The sequence below is a fragment of the Myotis myotis genome, unplaced genomic scaffold (genome assembly GCF_014108235.1).
Source record: "Myotis myotis isolate mMyoMyo1 unplaced genomic scaffold, mMyoMyo1.p scaffold_m19_p_9, whole genome shotgun sequence".
In the NCBI taxonomy this organism is placed as follows: Eukaryota; Metazoa; Chordata; class Mammalia; order Chiroptera; family Vespertilionidae; genus Myotis; species Myotis myotis.
The window spans coordinates 10,741,533-10,762,464 of NW_023416401.1; the positions used below are offsets into that span (position 1 = coordinate 10,741,533).

The window sequence follows — 20,932 nt, forward strand, 5'->3', positions numbered from 1 at the left end:
TAAGAAAACCTGCTCCCACCCATATACCCTGCATGCGGCGACCTAGTTCTCAGAGAGCCACGTCCTCTCTGAGTCTCCAGGTTTTGGAGAACCTACCCAGCCCTGGCAGCCGCCCCCTCCCGCGGGGGGTGGAGATGCCCTCCCAGAGCCCGTGGAGACAGGCTGGGAAATCTCGTGGGTTTTAAAACCGTTTAAAACCGGTTCCGGCGTGGAGACTGGGTTCCCTGTGGAACCAGTGCCTGGTGGAAGCTGGTATTTTTATAACTCCAGGCTCTCTATCAGATCCTGTGTTACCATGGTTGCTAGGGGGAACACTGGCTTCAGATTTCACATTTCAGTTCGCAGAGTCTGGCTGAGGAAGTGGAACAGTTAAAGGGTGGGGGGTGGGGGCGACCCGGATTTTATCTGGAGGAGGTCAAGAACTGCAGCCTTAGATGGGGACGCGGCCCTGTGTGTGTGTGTGTGTTGGGGCGGGGGGAGGTTGGGGAGGGTGCCTGAGCAGGTCGGGGGCTCCCGCACGGAGTGCCCTGGCTGCTGAGTGGGAGGGGAACAGCATCTCCGGAGGGGGCACAGCCGCGGGGAGTTATTTCTGCGCAGGTTACAGGAATGGCTGCTTACGCTGGGGTATTCATAGCCGCAGCTGCTGGACCTGGAGCACTCTGTGGCCACACCAGCGCCCAGGGGCCGGGTACCTGCCTCGGCAAGGCTGCTTTCTCCCACATTCCTGTTCCCCCCTCACCCTGTTTTGAGCCCTGTTCTTTCCACTGTGCCCTGGCCAGGGAGAGCCCAGACTTGGCTTTATCTAAATCCATTCCTAGTACAAAATGTGTCTAGGAGACGGTTCCGTTCAATAAAGAAGTGGCATTTTCCTCGGTGTTTGCTGAATGAATGCACGAACTCTCCTGTACGCTTGCCATGGGGTTGCTCTCTGGCCGAGAACCTGCCAGAGGTTCCAGTATCATCTTGCGTCCACCCAAATGCACCTGCTGGGAGCCAGCCCCTGCCCACAACTCCGCTCAGACCCTCTCTTTATCACAGAGACACAAACAGGCACCCAGGCTCACTCTGGCCCCAAGCCTCCACTCAAAGCTTTCTTCCCAGAGCCCTTTCTCCCTCCCCACCAAAACCTGTGCAAAGCCCACTGCCCCTGAAGCTTCGTCTCCTCTTTCCCTCTGCCCCTAAGCAGCTGCCCAGACCCCTAAACTCCCCTTCTTCTATATGCATGTGCACAACCCATCATAAATGTTCACGGCTGCTAAATGTTGGGGATGCGGTAGCCAAGCGGATTGTAAACCGTTTGGAGAAGCGTCACCATTTATATTGCCCTCTTCCAATGCAGCTGGGAACCTCTGCAGTTCAATGAGAAAGTAGCATCGTCGCAAACCAACTCACTGCTTACTGAGCGAACGCAGGAGCCTGAGCAGAATGCTGTTGGGTTACGTGACAGAGAAGACCCAGGTACCCATGAAAGACTGAAATGATAAAAGGCCAAGAAGAGGTCAAAGGGCATTCGTACAACCACCAGGCAAAGGTCAAGTCCAGAAAGCAAGGGCCCTGTGTGGGTGCTAGTTCTACAGGGTCACGGAGGACTGAATCAGGGCAGGGTGGGGACCAGGTGGGGAGTGAGTTTGGCCTGGAAGGTGGACAAGAGTCAGGCAGGAAGAAGAGGAAGAGCGAGCTCCAGGCGGGAGGAATGCAAGAAGCCTTCTGTGGAGATGCCATGGGAACAGCGCGGCTGCAGCCATACAGGACTCGGCAGAGATTCCCCAGGAAAGGGGGGTATGTGTGTGAATGTGGGGGGGCCTTGGTGCCCGGTTAGGAGAATGGACCTGACTTTCGGGGGCAGCGTGTGATGGGGCACTTCTCAGCAGACATGCCTGGAACATGGGCTGCTTTCCACAGCAACCTGCGGCACGCCAGCTCATTGTCACTTGCTTTACGTGACCACTGCAGGCACTTTAAGCCTTAAAACAAGCCTGCAGGGTGCGTATCCTTTCTACAGGTAGAAAGCTGAGGTTCAGAAAGGTTGGAGAATTAGAGCCAGGCCCCACAGCTAGTGAGGGGCAGTGCTGGGACGCAAACTCAAGTCTCTCTGGCTCTCCCAGCCGTCCCTTCCCCCAGCTCTGCTCACCAGTGGCCGCTCACTAAACGCACCTAAGATGCAGCTACTCCTATTTTCCAGTGTTGCCTGCACACTGGAGTCACACGGAGAGCGTCTAGCTACCTCCCCCCAAACCCATCCCCACCAAGTTTGGTTTAATTGGCTGAAGGAAAGGTCTGAGAATTTGTCAGTTTGTCCGAGCTTCTCAAGGTGGTGCAGCCTTGTGCGACTGGGCTGCGTGGAGGATGATTTCAAATCTCCACTCCCCGGGAGGGTGCACAGCTGCCCTGGGCGACCTGGGCCCCTTCTGGCCACAGAGGGCCCTGCCGGCTAATAACCGCTGACTGCGGCTCCGTCCCCTGCTCTGGGGAGGGAAGGAGGAGTCCCCCTGGAAGGAAAGGTGCCTGGAAGACTGTGCTGCTAGACTCAGCCTGTGAAACGGCAGAGGATCTCCACCCACACCCACTTCATCTCGGCCTTTTCCGATGTCAGATTTCCCCTGGAGCCAAAACAATGTGAGCAATTGAATGCATGCTCATGCGAAAAGCTAAAAAAGTGGCTCTCATTGTTGCACGGAGCAATTTCATTTCCTGAGAAGCCTGACTTGCTGCCCTCTGTGTTCTCCCCCGCCTGCGCCGACCGGCCTCCTCCAGGAGCCCAGCCAGTTGCATCCCTGGGGGGGTGCCCCTTGCAGACACCCCCCAGAGGTGCCTGCCCCCTCCCTGCCCTTCCTCTGGGAAGGGCAGGGTGGGGTGGATGGGGTTTCTGGGGCCTGGAGGGGAGGAGAGTAAGGGAGCCAACCAGAGGGAGAGGCTGGTGGGGTCAGAGAGGGGTGCAGAGGGACGAGAGATTCCTGACAGAGGCACCCCCTCCCTTCCTCCTTTTCTCTACTCCTGACCTCTGGCAACGGCTGCCGGACTCGGAAGAGGGCAGGAAGGTGGGAATCACGAGTAGAGTGGACTGCGGAGATTGGAAGACAGAGAGAAAGAATGAGAGGGGGTGTATGCAGGCAGGTCCGCCAGGCACGGGCCAAGTCTGTTCAAAGGAAACAGGTGTAAGGGGTTAAAAGCCACACCGGCACCCCTGCCAGAGGAATTTTCAGCAAAGCTCTTAAAGTAAGGGGCCCAGAGAAAAGCATTCAATGATAACGGGGAGGAGGCTAGTGGAATCCCCACGGGGTCACAGAGGTGACGGAGGAGTGGAGGGGGCTGAGAGCATTGCAGGGTCAGGAAAGGGGGGGTGGGAGAGGATGGTGCTGGGGGAGCCAGACCTAAACCCTGGCCGGTCGGCTCCCGCTGACATGGGAAATGATGAAACCATTAGCTTGGGCAAGAAATCCTGATCACAGCGGCCACAGTTTGGTCGAGGACTCCAGCAGGATGAAGGGGTCCTTAGAAAGCTATTAAAAACGACCTTATTTGTTTGCATCTTCTTTAATTTTTTTTAACAACAGTTTGTAGTTTTCAGTGTACACGCCTTTCACTTCTGTAGTTAAGTTTATTCCTAAGTATTTTCTTCTTTTTGATGCTATTGTAAATGGGATCATTTTCTCAAAAAATTTTTTTTTCAGATAGTCTGTTACTAGTGGGTAGAAATGCGATGGACTTTGTATGTTAATTTTTGCATCCTGCAACTTTACTAAATTCATTTAATAGTTCTAACAGTTTTTTTGGGGGGGACTTTAGAGTTTTCTCTATATAAGGTCCTATAATCAGAGATAATTTTACTTCTTTTTTTCTAATATGCTGAGTAGGAGTGGTGAGAGTGGGTACTCTTGTCTTGTTTCTGATCATGGATCGAAAGAGTTAATATTATTAAAATGTCCATCCTAGCCAAAGTGATCTACAGATTCAATGCAATCCCTATCAAAATTCCAATGGAATTTTTTTTACAGAAGTAGACAAATAATTCTTAAATTCATATGACATCACAAAAGACTTCACATAGCCAAATAACCATGAAACAATTTTAAAAAAGAACAACTCGGGAGGAATTATACTTCCTGATTTCAAAATCCTATATAATAAAAGGGTAATATGCAAATTGACCCTAGCGGCGGAACAACCAGTCGCTATGACACGCACTGACCACCGGGGACAAATGCTCAACATAGGAGCTGCCCCCTGGTGGTCAGTGCGTTTCCACAGGGGGAGCGCCGCTTAGCCAGAAGCCGGCTCATGACTGGCCAGCGCAGCGGATGGTGGGAGCCTCTCCCACCTCTGTGGCAGCACTAAGGATGTCTGGCTAACGGCTTAGGCCCACTCCCCAGGGGGAGCTAAACCATTAGTCAGATATCCCCTGAGGGCTCCCAGGCTGCCAGAGGGATGTCTGTCTGACTGCCAGCTTAGGCCCGATTCCCCGGGGAGCGGGCCTAAGCCATTAGTCAGACATCCCCCGAGGGCTCTCAGACTGCAAGAGGGTGAAGGCCAGGCTGAGGGACCCCCCCTCCCCTCTGCCCCTTAGTGCATGAATTTTCATGCACCAGGCCTCTAGTATATTATAAAGCTACAATAATCAAAATGGATATATAGGTCAATCGGACAGAGTTGAGAATCCAGAAATAAATCTATGCATATGGCCAACTGATCTTTGACAACGGTGCCAAAAAACACAACAGGGAGAGGGAAGACTCTTCAACAAATGGTGCTGGGAAGACTGGATATGCAAAAGAATGAAACTGGACTCTTGTAACACACAACAAAACGGATATAAGAGTTAACACAAGACCTGAAACTGTAACTCCTCAAAGAACACAAAGGGGAAAAGCTTTATGACACTGGTCTTGACAGTGACTTTATGGATATGATACCAAAAGCACAAAAGCAAAACTAGACAAACGAGACTTCCTCAAACTAGAAAGCTGCCCAACAAAGGAAACAATCAACAGAGTGGAATCGCAACTTACAGAATGGGGGAAATGCTTACAAACCATGTGTCTGATAAGGGGTCAGTTCTCAAAATATATAAGAAATGCCTACAACCCAACAGCAAAAGAACTAATAACCAGATTTAAAAAATGGACAAAGCACTTGAATCGACATTTTCCCAAAGAAGAGACACACATAGCCAACAGAGAGGGAAAGATGCTCACTGTCACTAATCATCAGAGGAATGCAAAACACACAACTATGAGATATCACCTCATACCTGTTAGGATGGCATATGTATATATATGACAGCACGTGTTAGAAAGGAGGCGAAGAAATGAGAACTCTTATACATTGTTAGCGGCAATGCAAAATGGTGCACCTGCTATGAAAAACAGTATGGAGGTTCCTCAAACCATTAAAAATAGAACCACCATATGACCCGGCAATGCCACTGCTGTGTATTTATTCAGAAGAATCGAAATCAAGATCTTGAAGAGGTATTAGCAGTCCCATGTTCATCGCAGCATGACTCACAGTAGCCAAGATCTGGAAACGAGCTAAGTGTTGAAATAAGCCAGTCACAGGACCAACACTGCATATTTCCACTTCCATGAAGTATCTAAACAGTCACGCTCACAGCAGCAAAGAACAGAATGGTGGTTGCCAGAGGTCTGGGAGGAGGGGGAAGTAGGGAATTGCTAACCCCTGGGTTCAAAGTTTCAGTTATGCAAGATGAGTTAAGTTCTAGAGATCTGCACAACATTGCGCCTATAGATAACAATACTGTTTTGTACACTTAACCATCTGTTCAGAGGGTGGATTGCATGCTAAGGGTTCTTACCACCATAAAAATTTAAAAACATTATAAAAATTAAAAAGGGCTCATGAGGCGAATACGAGTTGTAGGCAGGAGGACAGGAGACGCCTGCAGCTTTGGGTCGTCAATAACACTCTTCAATCACTTTGAAAACCATCTTGGCAGAAACCACTGGCTCTTAAACAATAAAAGGACTCATTGAAAAGTATTCCTCTCTGCCCCTCAAAGAAGCATCTCTGATTGGCAAATGCTATTTATGGCAAAAACAGAATCGATTCCACAGAGATCGATTCGGCCTCCGCCACGCAGCAGGCGCTGGGCTGTGGACTGAGAATAGAAGGAGGGCAGCTGCTCTGCTCACCAGGCCGGGAAGCGGGGCCGGTAGCAGGAGGGACTCGGCTGGCGCTCAGACCTGGATTCCAACGTGGACGCTGCTGCCTGCTGGCCGTGTGGCCCTGACGAGCTGCCTGACCTCTTTGTTCTCTAGAAAATGGGGATGATAATGCTCGGGTGTCGTCTGAGTTCAAAGGGAAAAGAATGCACGCCATGCTTTGGACCGAGCTGCAGACTGTGCTGTTATCGGCACTAACTACCACCTGCTCCAAGGCCACATGGAAGGAGGGAGCTGTGAGGATGTGCCAGGAGTGCCCTGGCGCAGGGAGGCAGGAGGTGGGTCTGGGCCCACGCCAACGGGACCTGGACTGAGCAGGACTCTGGGGTGCAGCCATGGGCACGTCTGGTTGGGGGGCTCGGAGCATGGCCAGGATGCTCCTTAGTGGGAAGTTGGAACTGTGAGCCTGGGGATGGTTCTGGAGTCGGGAGGCCCCCAGGGCAGGCTGGGCCGGATGATTTGGGGCCAGCTGCCTGCAGGGCCCAGGGGAAAAGCCTAAAATGTTCCAGCAAGGAGAAAGGCAGCAGCAGCGCCTTTGGCTTCCAGAAACTTCTTAGAGCTGGCTTAACCTGCTGTGGGTGAGGACTGGGGATGAGTATGTGTGTGATAAGGTAGGGGAGGCAGCAGGTGACTAAGAATTCAGGTGTCTGTCTCCTGAATTCTGGGAAGGGCACGGGCTCTCCCGAGGGGCTGATAAGATCCCCAGGGCGCACCTTTCTTTCCCAATCTCCTCTTTCAGGGACGTTGAGTTCTCTGTTGGAAAGAGCCCTGGATTGGGAGCTCCGGAGCTCTGGGTGAGGTGGAGCCTAGACTGGCTGTGTGTCCCTCAAAGGGCATTCAGCCCTTGTGCCCCTTTAAGATGGGGCGTGTGCCCAGGCCCCAAGTCAGACTGGAGGACCCCAGACTCTGGGGCAGTGATGGCGAACCTATGACACGTGAACTCATTTTTTTGGTTGATTTTTCTTTGTTAAATGGCATTTAAATATATCAAATAAATATAAAAAATATAAGTCTTTGTTTTCCTATGGTTGCAAATATCAAAAAATTTCTATATGTGACACGGCACCAGAGTTAAGTTAGGGTTTTTCAAAATGCTGACACGCCGAGCTCAAAAGCTTCGCCATCACTGCTCTAGGGAGCCGTCCTGCCCTAGAGCAAGTCCCTGGGGCATTTCTTCCACATTCCAACCTAGTTGCCCCAGGGCACTTAGCACCTTCTCCATCTCCATCTTCCTCCCCAAACCTGTAGGTAGATCAGCGTGACCCCTCTCCACAAATGAGGAACAGGCTTAGAGCAGGCGAGCTCTCCCTCACGATGGCACAGCTAAGCAATGGAAGAGGCAGGACTGGAACCCAGGGCTAAGCTCCTGAACTGCCTCACTACGGGGCCCCGAGTGGTGGCGTGGAACACGGGGCTCTGGTTTCCTCTTTGACAGAACGGTGGGAGCCACAGATGATTTATTTACTCCTCGCGTTTACCACGGAGCAGGGCAGAGGTCGGGGATCGTGACACCTCCCCACGGAGTTCAGTGCATCAAACCAGTGGGCGCTAGGGGAGGGTCCTTGTTTCTTGTCGGTGCAGCCTTCCTGGCACCTTCCGGACCTCACACCAGCGTGTGTGCACTGCCACAGGCTGTGTCAGAGTGTCCCAGCAGCCAGGGCAGTGCTCAGCCCTGCTTCCTGCTGGGGGGGGGGGGGGGGGGGCAGGTGACGGCGACGCCAAGAGGTGCCCGGATCACGCCGAGGGAATGTGTTGGGACAATCCAGGTCACTGCCCTAGAAAGTGCTGCCTTCTGCCTTCAGATGGGTTGTCAGGGGCTTGGGGCAACTCAGGCCACTCGAGGCCACCTGGGCCAGCCTCCTGCCTTCACATCATCCCCAGAGGGGTACGGGACGCAGAGCTGCATTCTGAGCTTCGCACACTTTGGGAGTGAAATACAGTCGGAGAGACCATCGTGTGAGCCTGAGAAACCATCTGAATCCGAGAGCGTGTGTTAGGAGGAGGCCTGGCTCTGTGCACGGGCGGAGGCTTGTGGGCTTACGAAGCGCCCAGGAGGGCCTGCGCTCTGCTTCCCCGGCAGCCACGCAGCCTGGAAAAGCACCATTTCCCAGAAACGATGCTTCAGGAACATTTGCAGGTACCCTGCCCCCTCCCCCCCCCGCCCCCCCCCCCCCCCCCCCCCCCGCAATGGCTCTACTATCCTTCCTTCAAAAACACAGACCTGTCCCTTGGCCCCACAGAAACACTTCTCCAAAGACTAGTCCACACTCAGGCCCCACACGCCACCGGCTCCTGAGCGGGGCCCCATGTGGCTCCCGTGCTCACCCCACTGACACCGCGGCCCCCTGACCTCCTTGTTGCTAAACTCAGGCCACTTCTCTGGGGTTTTATCGGTTCCCCAGAGGCCATTCCTCCTTGGGCCCTGGGACCTGCTGCTGGCGGGTACGGCACATGTGAGGTAGGCTGCCCCGCTCCCAGGAAGGAGTGCTGTGATGATCCTCACGCTCTCCTGGAACCTTCTCTGCCTCGGGTCACGCCCCCCCGACGTCCTTGCTGGCTCCCGTCCTCCCCTCCACCTGCACACTCTCCCTGGGTGACCCCATTGAGTCTCCAGCCCTAAGCACCAGGTACACATCAACATGACGCTCAATCCGTGTCCCCAGGTGACCTTCTCCTTATCTTCAGACACTTCCACCTGAGCAACCCCATGACGGTGCCCTGGGGACGACCAACAGGTCACCCAAACATAAAAACCGGCTCCTGGTGTCCACCCCTCCTCCCCCCACTTCTCTTCCGGACTCCCCATCCTGACCACGGAGCCCCCAGCACTTTCTCCCTTCTCTGTAGCTCGTGTCTGCAGCTTCTGTTGGCACTCACTCAAAAATACAACTGGGCTGCAAACCGTCCTTCCAGCCTCACGTTCTCAGCGGTGCTCCCAGCCCCCAACCTCTCCCTGGAGATCCAGCGGCCCCCTCAGCCCCCAGCCCACATGTGCCACTGCCAATTCTGTGCGGACAGCAGCTAGGGCGACCTTCGAAAGGGGCAATTGTGCCTGGTCCAGAAAGTACCCCACTGACCTCTTGCTTCTCAAAAGTTCTGGCTTGTTCTTATTTATTTCTTTTTCAGAAGCAAATCTTTTTTTTTTAAAAAAATAAGTAATTCAATGGGAACTGACCGAGGCCCAAGATCCATTCATTCAAATAATAATACTCACTGCAGGCAGCGTCCTCAGTGAGGAGTTCCTGCAGCCTGAGTCAGCCATGCTTTCTTTGGGGGCCATTTACCTTTATATGTAAACGCAATCAATAAAGAGCTGGCTTTAGTCAACAGCGGGGGGAGGGGACGGTTCTCCTTACCAAGGATAATCGCTTTATCACTGGTCCCCCCATGGCTCCCCCGGTGCCCCAGGCGGAGTTTCCATCACAGACATGGCGGGGCCTTACCTCCCGGAGGCAGGTGTAGATGGGGCAGACCAGCACGCGGAAGGGCTCGCCCGTGCTGCTGCGCATGGTGCCGAACACCTCGCACAGGAAGGTGATGAAGCCCAGCCAGCGCTCCACGTCCTGCTGCTGCAGCGCCTCCCGCACCGTGAAGTCCTTCTGCGGAGGAACGAGAGACCGAGTCAGCCTGGCGGGCCGGGGCCGGGTACCACCCCCTCTGCTGCCTTCTCTGCTGCGGGCCGCCGTCTAAGGGCTGGTCCTCGTTTTCAAGGACGGGAATGGGCGAGCAGTGCCACAGCACCTGTTCTTCAGGGTCCCCAGGTCCGCCATTCAACTCCCTGTGCCTAAGCGCTCTCCCTTTGCTAACCCCCAAATCATGCCCCCCACGCGAGGGAGGGCAATTAGAACACTGCCCGGTGCATGTCAGCAGGGGTCTACGGAGGCCCAGCACTGGGGTGGAGACGCAGCTACAGCCCCTGCCTGCAAGGGGCCTAGAGGATAATGAAAAAATTAGTCATTCATTCACTCTTTTCTTTTTTTAAAAATATATTTTTATTGATTTCAGAGAGGAAGGGAGAGGGAGATAGAAACATCAATGGGGGGAGAGAATCATTGATTGGCTGCCTCCTGTATGCCCCCCACTGGGGCTCGAGCCCACAACCTGGGCATGTGCCTTTGACCAGAATCAAACCCGGGACCCTTCAGTCCATAGGCCGATGCTCTATCTATTGAGCCAAACCACTAGGGCCATTCATTCATTCTTAAAAGTATTATTGCCCGACTGAGTGCCAGCCATTGCATTAAGGCTAAGATAAGACATGTTAACTCGTAGCTACGATACAAGAAAAGGTCTTAAAAGCCACTGGGGATTCCAGGTAGAGGGATGTTGGGAGCTCACATTTACTTAGCAAGAGAATTTTCATTTTAATTTCAAAGAGAAAAAAAAATTCTACAAATAGCTGTGAAGGAAAAAAAATAACCCCTAGATTTCTCACAAAGGCACAACAACATTGCTGACCTTTTACTTGTACATTTAATGTTAAAATTTAGAGACACTGAGGCAACATCTTCATATGCTTGAGGATAAAAGAACACAGCCAGCTATGAGTGAAAGCAGGAGAAAGAATCTTACATAGCAGATGTTTGGAAAAAAAAAATCCCACTCATGTGCTTGTCTTAAAAAAATCCCAAAAAACCTAAAGGATACAGCTGCCATGGAAAACAGTATGGCAATCCTCAAAAATTAAAAACATCATCACAATACTACCCCACAATTCCACTTCTGGGTATATATATATAAAAAAACCCCTGAAAGCAGGATATTTGCATACCCATGTTCACAGCAGCACTTGCAACAGGAGCCAAGAGGTGGAAGCAACCAAGTGTCTATCAATGGGTGAGTGACAGAAAGTGGTCTATGCAGAGAATGGAATATTTCTCAGCCTCGAAAAGGAAGGAAAGGCTGACACATGCGACAACACGGGTGAACCATGAGGACACTAGGCTCAGTGAGTAAGCCAGTCACAGAACATTGTAAGTTCCAGAAGGTACCGAGTAGAAACAGGAAGAATGGTGGTTGCCAGGGCTGGGGGCAGGGGGCTCTGGGGAGTTGTTTAATGGGTTAAAGTTTCCGTTTTGGGCAAGTTGAAAAAGTGTTGCAGATGAGTTGCATAACAATGTGACTTATACTTAACATGAATGAACTGTACACTTGTAAATGGTTGAGATATGGTATGTTTTATGTTATGTGTTTTTTCTTTTTACCACAATGAAAAATAAATACACAAACTGAGATGTGCTGTAAGGTATAAAACTGACACTAGTTTTTGAAGACTTGGTATAAAAAAAGAATGTAAAATGCCTCATATTTTAAAATATTTATTACATGCTAAAATTTGGATATATGGAGGAAAGTAAAATATACTATTGAATTTAGCACATACTACTGATAAAGCCAGAAATTACATATAAAATCAAGAACTAGAAATAAATTTAGAAATACCAACAGAATTGAAAATAGATATGGAGTAGGTAAAAAGAGAAATAAAAGCTATTTATAACTCTATGCTGATGATTTTGGAAAAAATGATGAAATAGGTGATTTAAAAAATAAATATACCAAACTTTACTAAAAAAATAGAAATGAAAAGTTGGAGAAGACTAAAGGCCATAAAACAAAATGAAAAGTTCTGAAAGAATTAAGAGGTGTCTACATTTATGATATTTTAGGTAAGTTATTCAAACTTTAAAACAATTAGATAACTACTCTGCTTTGCAAATTGATCCAGAACATAGAAAAAGATAAGCTTTTCCAGTTCCCTATTACCCGAATCTCATAATGATAGTAAATTTCAAACAAGGAAGTCTATGGCTAATTTCTCTAATGTGAATAGATGTGAAAGTACTAAATGAAATACCAGCAAATAGATCCACAATAACCAAGTAGATTTTATCCCAGAAAGGCAAAGATGAGTTAATATCAGGAAACCTGCCAACATAATATAGTACATCAATGGGCCTGATTAAAAAACAGCAGAAACATCCATGACCCTTGGAAGGAAGAAGATAAAATGACTTACTAGTAACATGATTACATATATGCAAAACCCAAGAGAATCCTATATAATAAAGAGCTAATATGCTAATTAGACTGGACGGTGGACTGACCGTCCGAATGACCTTCTGGATGAAGCTGGGGCTGCAAGGGCTGAGCTCCTTGCACGAGTTTCGTGCACTGGGCCTCTAGTTCTCTAATAAAGATTAGAATTAATAAGAGAGTTTATGGACTAACTAATGAACTAGTGCTGTATTTAAATGCAAAATTAATACACAGAAGTCTATAGTTTTTCTATGATAGGATTAATCAGCAAGATAATTGAATGCACAAAAGCCCTTTAAGTAAAACAATATAAATTCTTAACTGACATTAAGGAATGTACAAGATTTCTATGAAGAAAACTGCAAATTGAACTGAGATTTAAGAGAAAGTCTGAAAACAAGGGAAGATACACATAGTGTTCCTTAGTGGGTGGACAGCATTGCAAAGACGGTAATTCTCCGTGAAGTGGTTCACGGGTTCAGCACCAATTTGTACTCTATATTCCAATGGGAACGCTGGAGGGTAAGGGGGAATGGAGACTTGAAAAAAATTATCCTGAAAGTACTTCGAGAGAATAACAGGGGCGATAGCTAAAAACAAAGCAAAACAAAACAAAACTGGAAGGAGCTGCATTTCACCTACCTGAAACCTGGATAACTAAAAGGGCGTGGAACTGACCTAAGAATGTACAGCTACGTCGGACGGCCTAGAAACAAATTCGGCACCCATAGGGGTCATCACATGGTCCCCAGAGAGCCACCAATCAGCGGCAAAGGAAGCGTTATTCACTGAAGCCACGGCGCAGAGACAGCGGTCCACATGTGAGAGGGTGGGGGGAGAGGATAATTCAGAGCCTCCCTTCACACTGGGCCCTAAGATGAATTCCAGACGGAATAAAGAGGTAAATGCGTGTGTGTGTGTGTGTGTGTGTGTGTGTGTGTGTGTGTGTTTAAAGGAAAAACCATAAGAACTTGAAGAAAATGAAATTGAGTATTTGTCAAATTTCTGGATAAAGAAGGGCTTTCTATATATTAACACAACAGAGGAATGCAACAAAATAGTATAAACACTCTTAGAAGGCAATAATATTCTGGGGAAAATATCTGCAATAAATGTGACAAAGGGTAAGGGTAAAGGGCATTAAAAGATAATTCGAATGTCAAAAAATTAATTAAATCTCAGTAGCAATTGAATGAAAGTCAACCCCCCGCCCCCCCCCACCCCGCCCCACTGAAAACTGATCATGGCCAATGCCGGAAGGATGCAGCGAGACAGGAACTCTTGTGGATGGGGAGTGTCAATCAGTAGCACTTTCACAAAAAATCTTCAAATAAGCTTTAAAGGCGTTCTTATTGTTTGACCCAATAATTGCACTTCTGGGTAATTAGCACAAGGAAATAATTAAAAATACTAGGAAAAATAAGCTTAATGCACACAAGAATTCAACCACGTAAGTATCCAACAATAGAGGAGTGATAAAGTAAATGATGATTCATGCACCCATCAAACATTATGTTTATGGCCCTGGCTAGTGTGGCTCAGCTGACTGGAGCATCATCCTGTACAACAAAAGGTAGGGTTTGGTTCCTGGTCAGGGCACATATCCAGGTTACAGGTTTGATCCCCAGTTGGGGGCCTATGCAGGGGGGGGGCAACTGATCGATGTTTCTTTCTCACATCAATGTCTCTCTCTCTCCCCCTTCCTCTCTTTAAAAATCAATAAAAAATATTAAAAATTATGTTTCTGAAAAGTTTATAACAACATGGGAAATGGCTATCGAATGAATGACAAGTAAAAAAGAGAAAGCAAAGGCAAAATGGTATGTACTGTATAATCTTACCCATGAATACATTTTTGAAAAAAGAGGAGGAATATCAAGTGTTAACAGTAGTGGTTTCTCAATAGTGGAATTGTGAATGATCCTTATTTTTTAACTTTTCATTATTTCCTGCATTTCTTTGCTCTCCTGTGAATGTATCTTTTTATGGCCAGAAAAACAGGCTAGTGAAGAAGAAATTGGCAGGGCTGTAACCCTTCTCCTTCGTTTTTTAAATGAGGGCAGCGGAACGCTTCGAGTGTGATCGGCCAAGCGGTGGCGATTCTCACTAACGGGGTGGCGAAATGGGTTGCGAACATGCCAGCCAAGAGGCCACCAAAACCAGCCTGGGTGTCTCCTCTGGGCACATACAGCGCAGGCTGCCAGCTCTTCCTCTGGAACGGGGAGCTTTCTGCCAACCCAAACCAGCCGTCCCCTGGGTCCCAGCTCCGCTTCAAACTCAGCCTCTTGCATCCAGAACCAGCAAGGGGCCTCAGACTGGTGGCAGCCATTTCAAAGTCTGGTACTTGGCCCCAGCTTCTCATCAGACTGGCAGGCTCCCTCCCAGCAACCCCTAGTGCCGTTCCCCAAACTTTAAGGCTACCATTTAAGCCCCGTTTCCTGCCTAAAACTATTTATTGACGTATTGCTATTTCCTGCACTGGCCACATCAATAAGCCCTGAAAGCCATTCAGTGTCTCAGGTTTCTCAAGGCATTCTGGGAAATTCTTCCTGCTCTGGATAACCACATGAACTCTGGCATGATAGAGTCCTGTGGTCAAGCCAAAAACAGCTGCAACCCAGGCAGAGGGGAAAACACCCCCCGCCCAGCGGGGCCAGAAGCCACATGGGAGACGCTGCCCGAGAGGAGGGAGGGGGAAGGCACAAGGATCAGTGTATTCCTCCGAAACCTCCGGAAGTAGATGCACAGTGCAGCCAATCCCTGCAAACTCGCCATCATTCCCTCCTCTTCTCTTTGAGACAAACGACCAGGGGAACTTTGCCCATCCACACTCTACATCCCTGAGGACGCTGGTTGGTTTCTGCGTAGAGAGGTGGCCGCTGCCATGGCCCCAGTGGGAGGAGAAACTGCAAGAAGTTTCTTTTTCCCTGAGAAGTAGGGATGGGGTGGTAGAGGGGTGGGTATTGGGGAGCTGGTCATGGCCCAGCTGCAATGAGTTGGTCCCAGTCTTTCTTCTCCCAGATCACGGGCTGGAGAGCTTAAAAAGCATATTCGACAGAATTTTTTACAACTTTCAAATAGAAGGTGCTCTACTTACTTGGCTCAACAGCTCCCTTCCTTTGGGTTTCCGCTCCAACGCCAGCTCCTCAGGGAGGCCGCCCCTCACCGCCCCTCTGGGAGAGCAGCCCCACCTCACCACCCAGACCCTCTGCCTTTCCTCCCAGCCCTCAGCACCTGCATCAGGTCCCATATTTGTTGCTGCTCTGACTCTTCCCTAGGAAGGAAGTTCAGGCCCCCTAGAATGGCACCCGGTTCCCACGAGGTGGCCAGGACCATGCAGGACTGGATGGGTGAGCGGTCCGCCATAAGCAGTCAGACATCTCTGCTCGAGAGGCCGCCCTGTTCAAAGGAAACAGGCTGCGGCCATGCTTTTCTTCATCGAAGACTTGAGCGCAGAGGGTCCGTAGGCTTGTCGGCCTCACCTTTTCTTTCATTTGTGGCCCCCGTTTCACTCCCCAGGTATACTCTTCCCGCCTATCCTGTGCATCCTTGTGCATTTGTTTCATTTTGGTGGGTGACATTTTTGTCAGAGGGTGAGCTTCCTTTGCTTACTTGGGACTAGTTTTCCCTTTCAAGGTGGAGTCAAGGAAGGCCTGGAGGCCCTCGAGCCAATGAGTCTCCTTGCCTGAGGAGAGGACCCGACTGTGCCAGTTCCTGTCCCTTCCTGGGGTCTTTGGGCTCCAGGGGACGCCTGCGAATCCTTATGAAAAAGGATCAGTGATGCTAAGCCACCTCAAGTTGGGTTCTGTGACTTGGGACCAAAGAGAACTGACCAGTGCAGCAGCAGGCCTCTCTTCTGTTGATCTGATGGGTCCCTGGGCCCCACGGGAGGATGGAGGGGGCTGAGAGCCGGGGATTAGACTTCTAGCTGAGCGGAGCCGGAGGCGGGAGAGGAAAGAAGGGCGACAGGGCTCAGCATCTGCATCCTGGGCAGTGCTCCTCGGGCAGCAGCCCACGGGCCTGCCTCTCACACACCCACTCGGGCCGCATCATGGAAGGATGACCCAGGGAGAGGGGAGGGCCAAAGACCCAGGTCTTGGCATCACTCTGAGTGGGTCAGACAGACATCCTTGGCTTTAAGGAGTGACAGATGTGGTGTACCTGGCGCATAGTAGGTGATTAGCAAGTGACAGAGAGACCTGGTCATTGTATCCTGTGTCAATCTGGCCACCAAGCCAGCCTCAGACCTGGCCACCCCCTCCTCCTGGCAGGCTGTGTGTGTGCAGCCCCAGCCAAGGGGCACGCCCGCCAGGCTGGACTCACAGCTGGCCATCATGCCACACTGTGGCCACAGCTGCCAGGCTTGGCTCAGTCCAGCTGGGCCCTGAGGCCTGGTCCTGGGGTTCAGCCACACCTTGGTTCTGGAATAGCGGGAGTCTGACCTAGAGGCCACTCCAGCCCTGGCAACCGTTTGCTGTGGCTCTCTGTTGTGTGTGGAGAAAGAAGGCATCTCAGAGGCTGGTGTGAGCATGAGATTGGCTGCTTGCCTTGAGTTCTGATGTCCCCTGGGCCCTGCATTGCTCCTAGCTGTTGGGCGCGTTCTTTTCCACTTCAGTATCCCTGAGTAACCCTGAGTATCCCTGACCTGCCCCCCATGGCCCAGACACCTGCCCACATAATGCCAAAGCCCTCCCCACTCCACTGCTTCACTCTGCTCTGCCCCCTCCCCCAACATGTTCGGATTCGGCTGTGAGAGAATCCCTCTCAAACTAGCTTAAGCACAAAGGGCTTGAGGTGCCTTATGTGAGGAAGGGGTGGGCCCACGGACACAGCTGGTCCACGGGCTCTTGGCTTTGTGCATGCTGACCACTTTCTCTCCTGCCAAAGGCTGTCAGCAGCTCCCAGTCTCCACCATAATTGCTCATGAGCCCAAGGAAGACAGATCCCCTCTTTCCTCGCGTCCAACCCACAAATCTCGGAGAAGAATTCTAATTTGTCTTGCTCAGCAAATGACCATCCCTCAGACCAATCACTGTGGACCTGGAGATGGGCTTCCCATATGATTTACCAGACCCAAGTGGGCCCTCTGACATCCCCAGACCACAGACAGAGAGAAGAGCTGCCCACTGCAAACTCAGGCCCTCCAGTGTGGCTTTCACACACGCTCATGCTCCCCTGAGCTTCATGTCCAATTCCCTACGTGCTGGTGGTGAGTCCTGCTCTTTGAGTCCCACCAAGAAGAATAAAGAGTGACATTATGGTGATGATCTTGAATCTGCTGTAATCAATGGCCATGAAAATCATGCCCCAAATGCCAACCCTTTAACTATTATTAATAAAAACAATCACTGGGGATATTCTCAGCGACTAATGGTTCATGGCACTGTGGCTGAGAACGCCTTCTCCCTGGCCCTGGCTCCAGGTCAAGGGGACACACCATAGCTGGAAACCCCCATCAGCCGCTTCCAGTTGAATCTAGACTATTCTGGAGACATTTTCCAAGCTTCCCAGGATGTGAGCACTCAGGACATTTCTGAGATGGCAAATTCAGGTCAGGTAAGCTCAGCTCTGCTGATCCGTGTGCGGAAGGGAAGGGGGGAGGGCAGGCACTGGGATGCAGTGGGGCGAAGCCGCGAAGTCAGTGGGAATTCTGTCTCACACTCACGCAGGCGTGAAGCCTCCTTCTCAGCACGGGGAGCTGGCACCCGCTGTGGCTGTGGCCTTGAAAAGCCCTCAGAAGAGGCTGAACTTTACCTTTTAGCCTGAGCAGGAAGAAAGGACTGGGCTGCCCAATTCATTTAGCCTCAGGAAGACCCTCAGGTACCACTTGCCAGGGACAGGTGAGTGGGGAGCACTGAAGTCCACAGACCTGGGGCAGCTCTCAGTAACCAGACAGAAGACTGTGCAGGTGTGGCACCATGGCCTCACCTGCTGCTTGCCTGCTTTGGGTGATATGATACCACCTACATTTACACAGCACCTCCCCCCCCCCCCCCCCCGGCATTCCCACCAGCGTTACTGATCTATCCCACAGGGTGTCCCACACTGCAGGACAAGGTCGTCTGGGGATCTGACCAGCCTTCCGAAGCTGTTCGAGCTCAAACCCAGGTCTCTGATTCTGCATCTGATGCCCTTTCTCCCAGCAAAAGGTCTGTTACACAGGCGTCCTGTGTGAAAAGGCCCACCTGCAGACAGGATAGCTGCCTGCCTCCTCCCTGCAGGTCCCCCAGGCGAGCGAGCCCGGCTGTCAGCTCTGCACAATTGGAATTCCTCCCTGCCTGGTGGCCGTCCGCCCAGAGTGGCTATGGGCGTGGAGGCAGGTATTCACCAGGGTCTGGCCCCACACAGGTAGGTGTAATCCATTATACAGAGCTCTCTGTGCAGAGGGGAGTGTGGTCACTACGGCCTCAGCTCAAGGAGCAAGAAGAAAGGGCCGGTGTCTGTCTGTGACTCTGTGTCCTCACCTGTAAAACGGGAAGAGACTATTTGGCCTGCACAGGGTCAACGAGGCGATCGAGTGATGAAACAGAGGCGAGCACCCTCCGAAATAGAAAAGGGTTACTATGGCCCCGTTCTGCAATTTGCCAAACGAGGTATACAGTGGACAAGTGTCCTGCCCAGGCTTTCCCATGTGAGTAAGAGGGAGCTGAGGCCAGAATCCAGCTTGTCCAGCTTCCTGGAGTCTGCTCTCAGAGTTACTGCCTGGTCAGGTTCCACCAAGAGGGTCAGGGCACCTCCTCCAGGCAGCAAGTCTGTCTGGGATCCCACAGCTCAGGGCCGGCCCACAGGCCATGCTCTGGAAGCCATCGGAAACTGAATGCTGTGAAATCCCACTCTCAATGAGTAGCCCCGTTACTTCTGAAACCGTCTGGAAAGCTGGCGGTAAAAATAGATGATTACACAGGCGTTATTAAACTATTTATAGAATTTGAGAAAACCCCTTGAAATGCTCACGAAAAGATTTGGCCTATAATGGGGATTCCAGAATGACTCAGCCTGTAGCCCAAGTCTACCCGTGGCTTTGAACCTTGCTAGAGATGAAATCTTCAAAAGTCACACTAGCATTTATAGGTCATTATTCCTCAGGGAAGCCGTAACGGGGGAGCGCACATCTTTTATCAAGCTGTATCCCAGACCGTGTTCTGAACGACAGTCAAGAAACAGCCCTGGGCGGTGCACGTGGACGGGGGCTGGGAGAGAGGAGGACATTCCGTAAGGCCCAGTGGGCATGGGGAAGGCCACAATGCGCATCTGTGAAATGGGGATCCTGCCTCCTGCCCTGCCTCTGGGAAACACATGTGGATACAGACGTAAAAGCGAAGGTCACGCCTGTTCTTTCCTCCGAAGACATGCATGGAAGCTGTTTGCATGTCTCCGTCTGGATGGGCCCGCGATTACAACATGCCATTCCGTTTGGTCCTCCCCATCTGGACTTGACGTCGGCACTGTGCCCAGTGCCTCAGGGGAGGGGTGGCTCTGAAAGAAGCACTCAGGCCCTCTCGGTGAGCGGTGAGCTCCAGGCCGCAGACCAGATGGCCCTCATGTTGCTCCAAGGAGCCTCGGGTCACCTGTGGGGGTGGCTGACGGGCAGTGGGTAGGCAGAGGCTTAGCGGGCCTTGATTCCGGGCAGAGCCCCTCTGCTGGGTCAGTTTCACATGGCTGAGGACATGACCGAAGTCGAGTTTAGGAAAAATAGCTCTGCTGCTAAAATTGATGTTTGGAAGCCACTGGTGTGTCGTGAGCACACACAGTGGGCTCAGAAGCCAGACAGGGCTGGATGATCTGACTCCCACCCAGCCTCGGAACCGGGCCATCCCCAAGATCTCCCACAGTCTTCCATTCTCCATGTAGGAAAGGGTGGCAGGGCTGTTCACCATGAGAATGACAGTCGCCAGGGCAGGGGAGACACCCTGCTTCCCTGGCCTTCCCAAGTCGGGGACCAAGGACATCCATGCCAGGTGTGATGGGCAGTCTGTCTGACCTCCCCCACTTTGCCAGTGTGTGGCAGGAATCAGAGCCAGGCAAGGGTGATGGTGCCCCTGAAGAGAGAAGCGAGAAACTTGGGTGGTACTGATGACAGGTGACTGAACCAGAGCTGGCAACAGGGGTGGGGGGCCCTCTACCAGGAGCTGATAGCAACAATCTCACAAGATATTTCATTTCCTGGCTAGACTGGAAGCCCTTTGATGTCTTTCTCTGTTCTTTGCCTCCCTCATGTATCTGGCAGGAAGTAGAGCTGGGTATGAAACAGCAGTGTGGGACTCTTGTTGACTTGATTTGAGAGGAGGCCTTCAAGGTATTTCTGATGCTGGGAGTGCTCACTGAACCACTGGAAGAATTGGGGAAGAAAAGTCCATCTTGTTTCCAGGCAAACCAAGGGGCACCACCGCACTGAGCTTTGCTCACCAGGGCTTGGGGACACCCTTCCTCTGGGCCTTGAGAAGCTGGCTCACATGCTCATCCTTCAAGCTCCTGAACCTGTCTTCCCTCCCAGAGGCCTCCACTCTTGTTCCTGTCCATCACGGTATCTCGTTCACTCTTCGTCACACCATGCACCAGATTTGGAAGGACACACGTGTTGGTGTGTGCGCTCAGTGATGGCCTCTCCCACTTGGGCAGGCGACTAGGACACAGTGAGTTCCCAGCAAGTATTTGCTGGGTTGACCGAATAAATAAAGGAGGGGGGGGCGGGACTCTGAGGTGAGGGCAGTCCT

The 20,932-nt window shown here is 51.2% G+C and overlaps 1 protein-coding gene across 6 annotated transcripts in view; it reads right to left on the bottom strand.

Moving 5' to 3' along the window:
* The window catches only part of CTIF (cap binding complex dependent translation initiation factor), a 235,293-nt gene that overhangs the window by 24,709 nt on the left and 189,652 nt on the right, over positions 1–20,932 (bottom strand). For all 6 annotated transcript variants that reach the window (XM_036322505.1, XM_036322504.1, XM_036322503.1 and 3 more), the window contains one exon: positions 9,623–9,778. In XM_036322505.1, the coding sequence (XP_036178398.1) occupies positions 9,623–9,778 (156 nt within the window). The remainder of the gene's footprint in view (positions 1–9,622; positions 9,779–20,932) is intronic.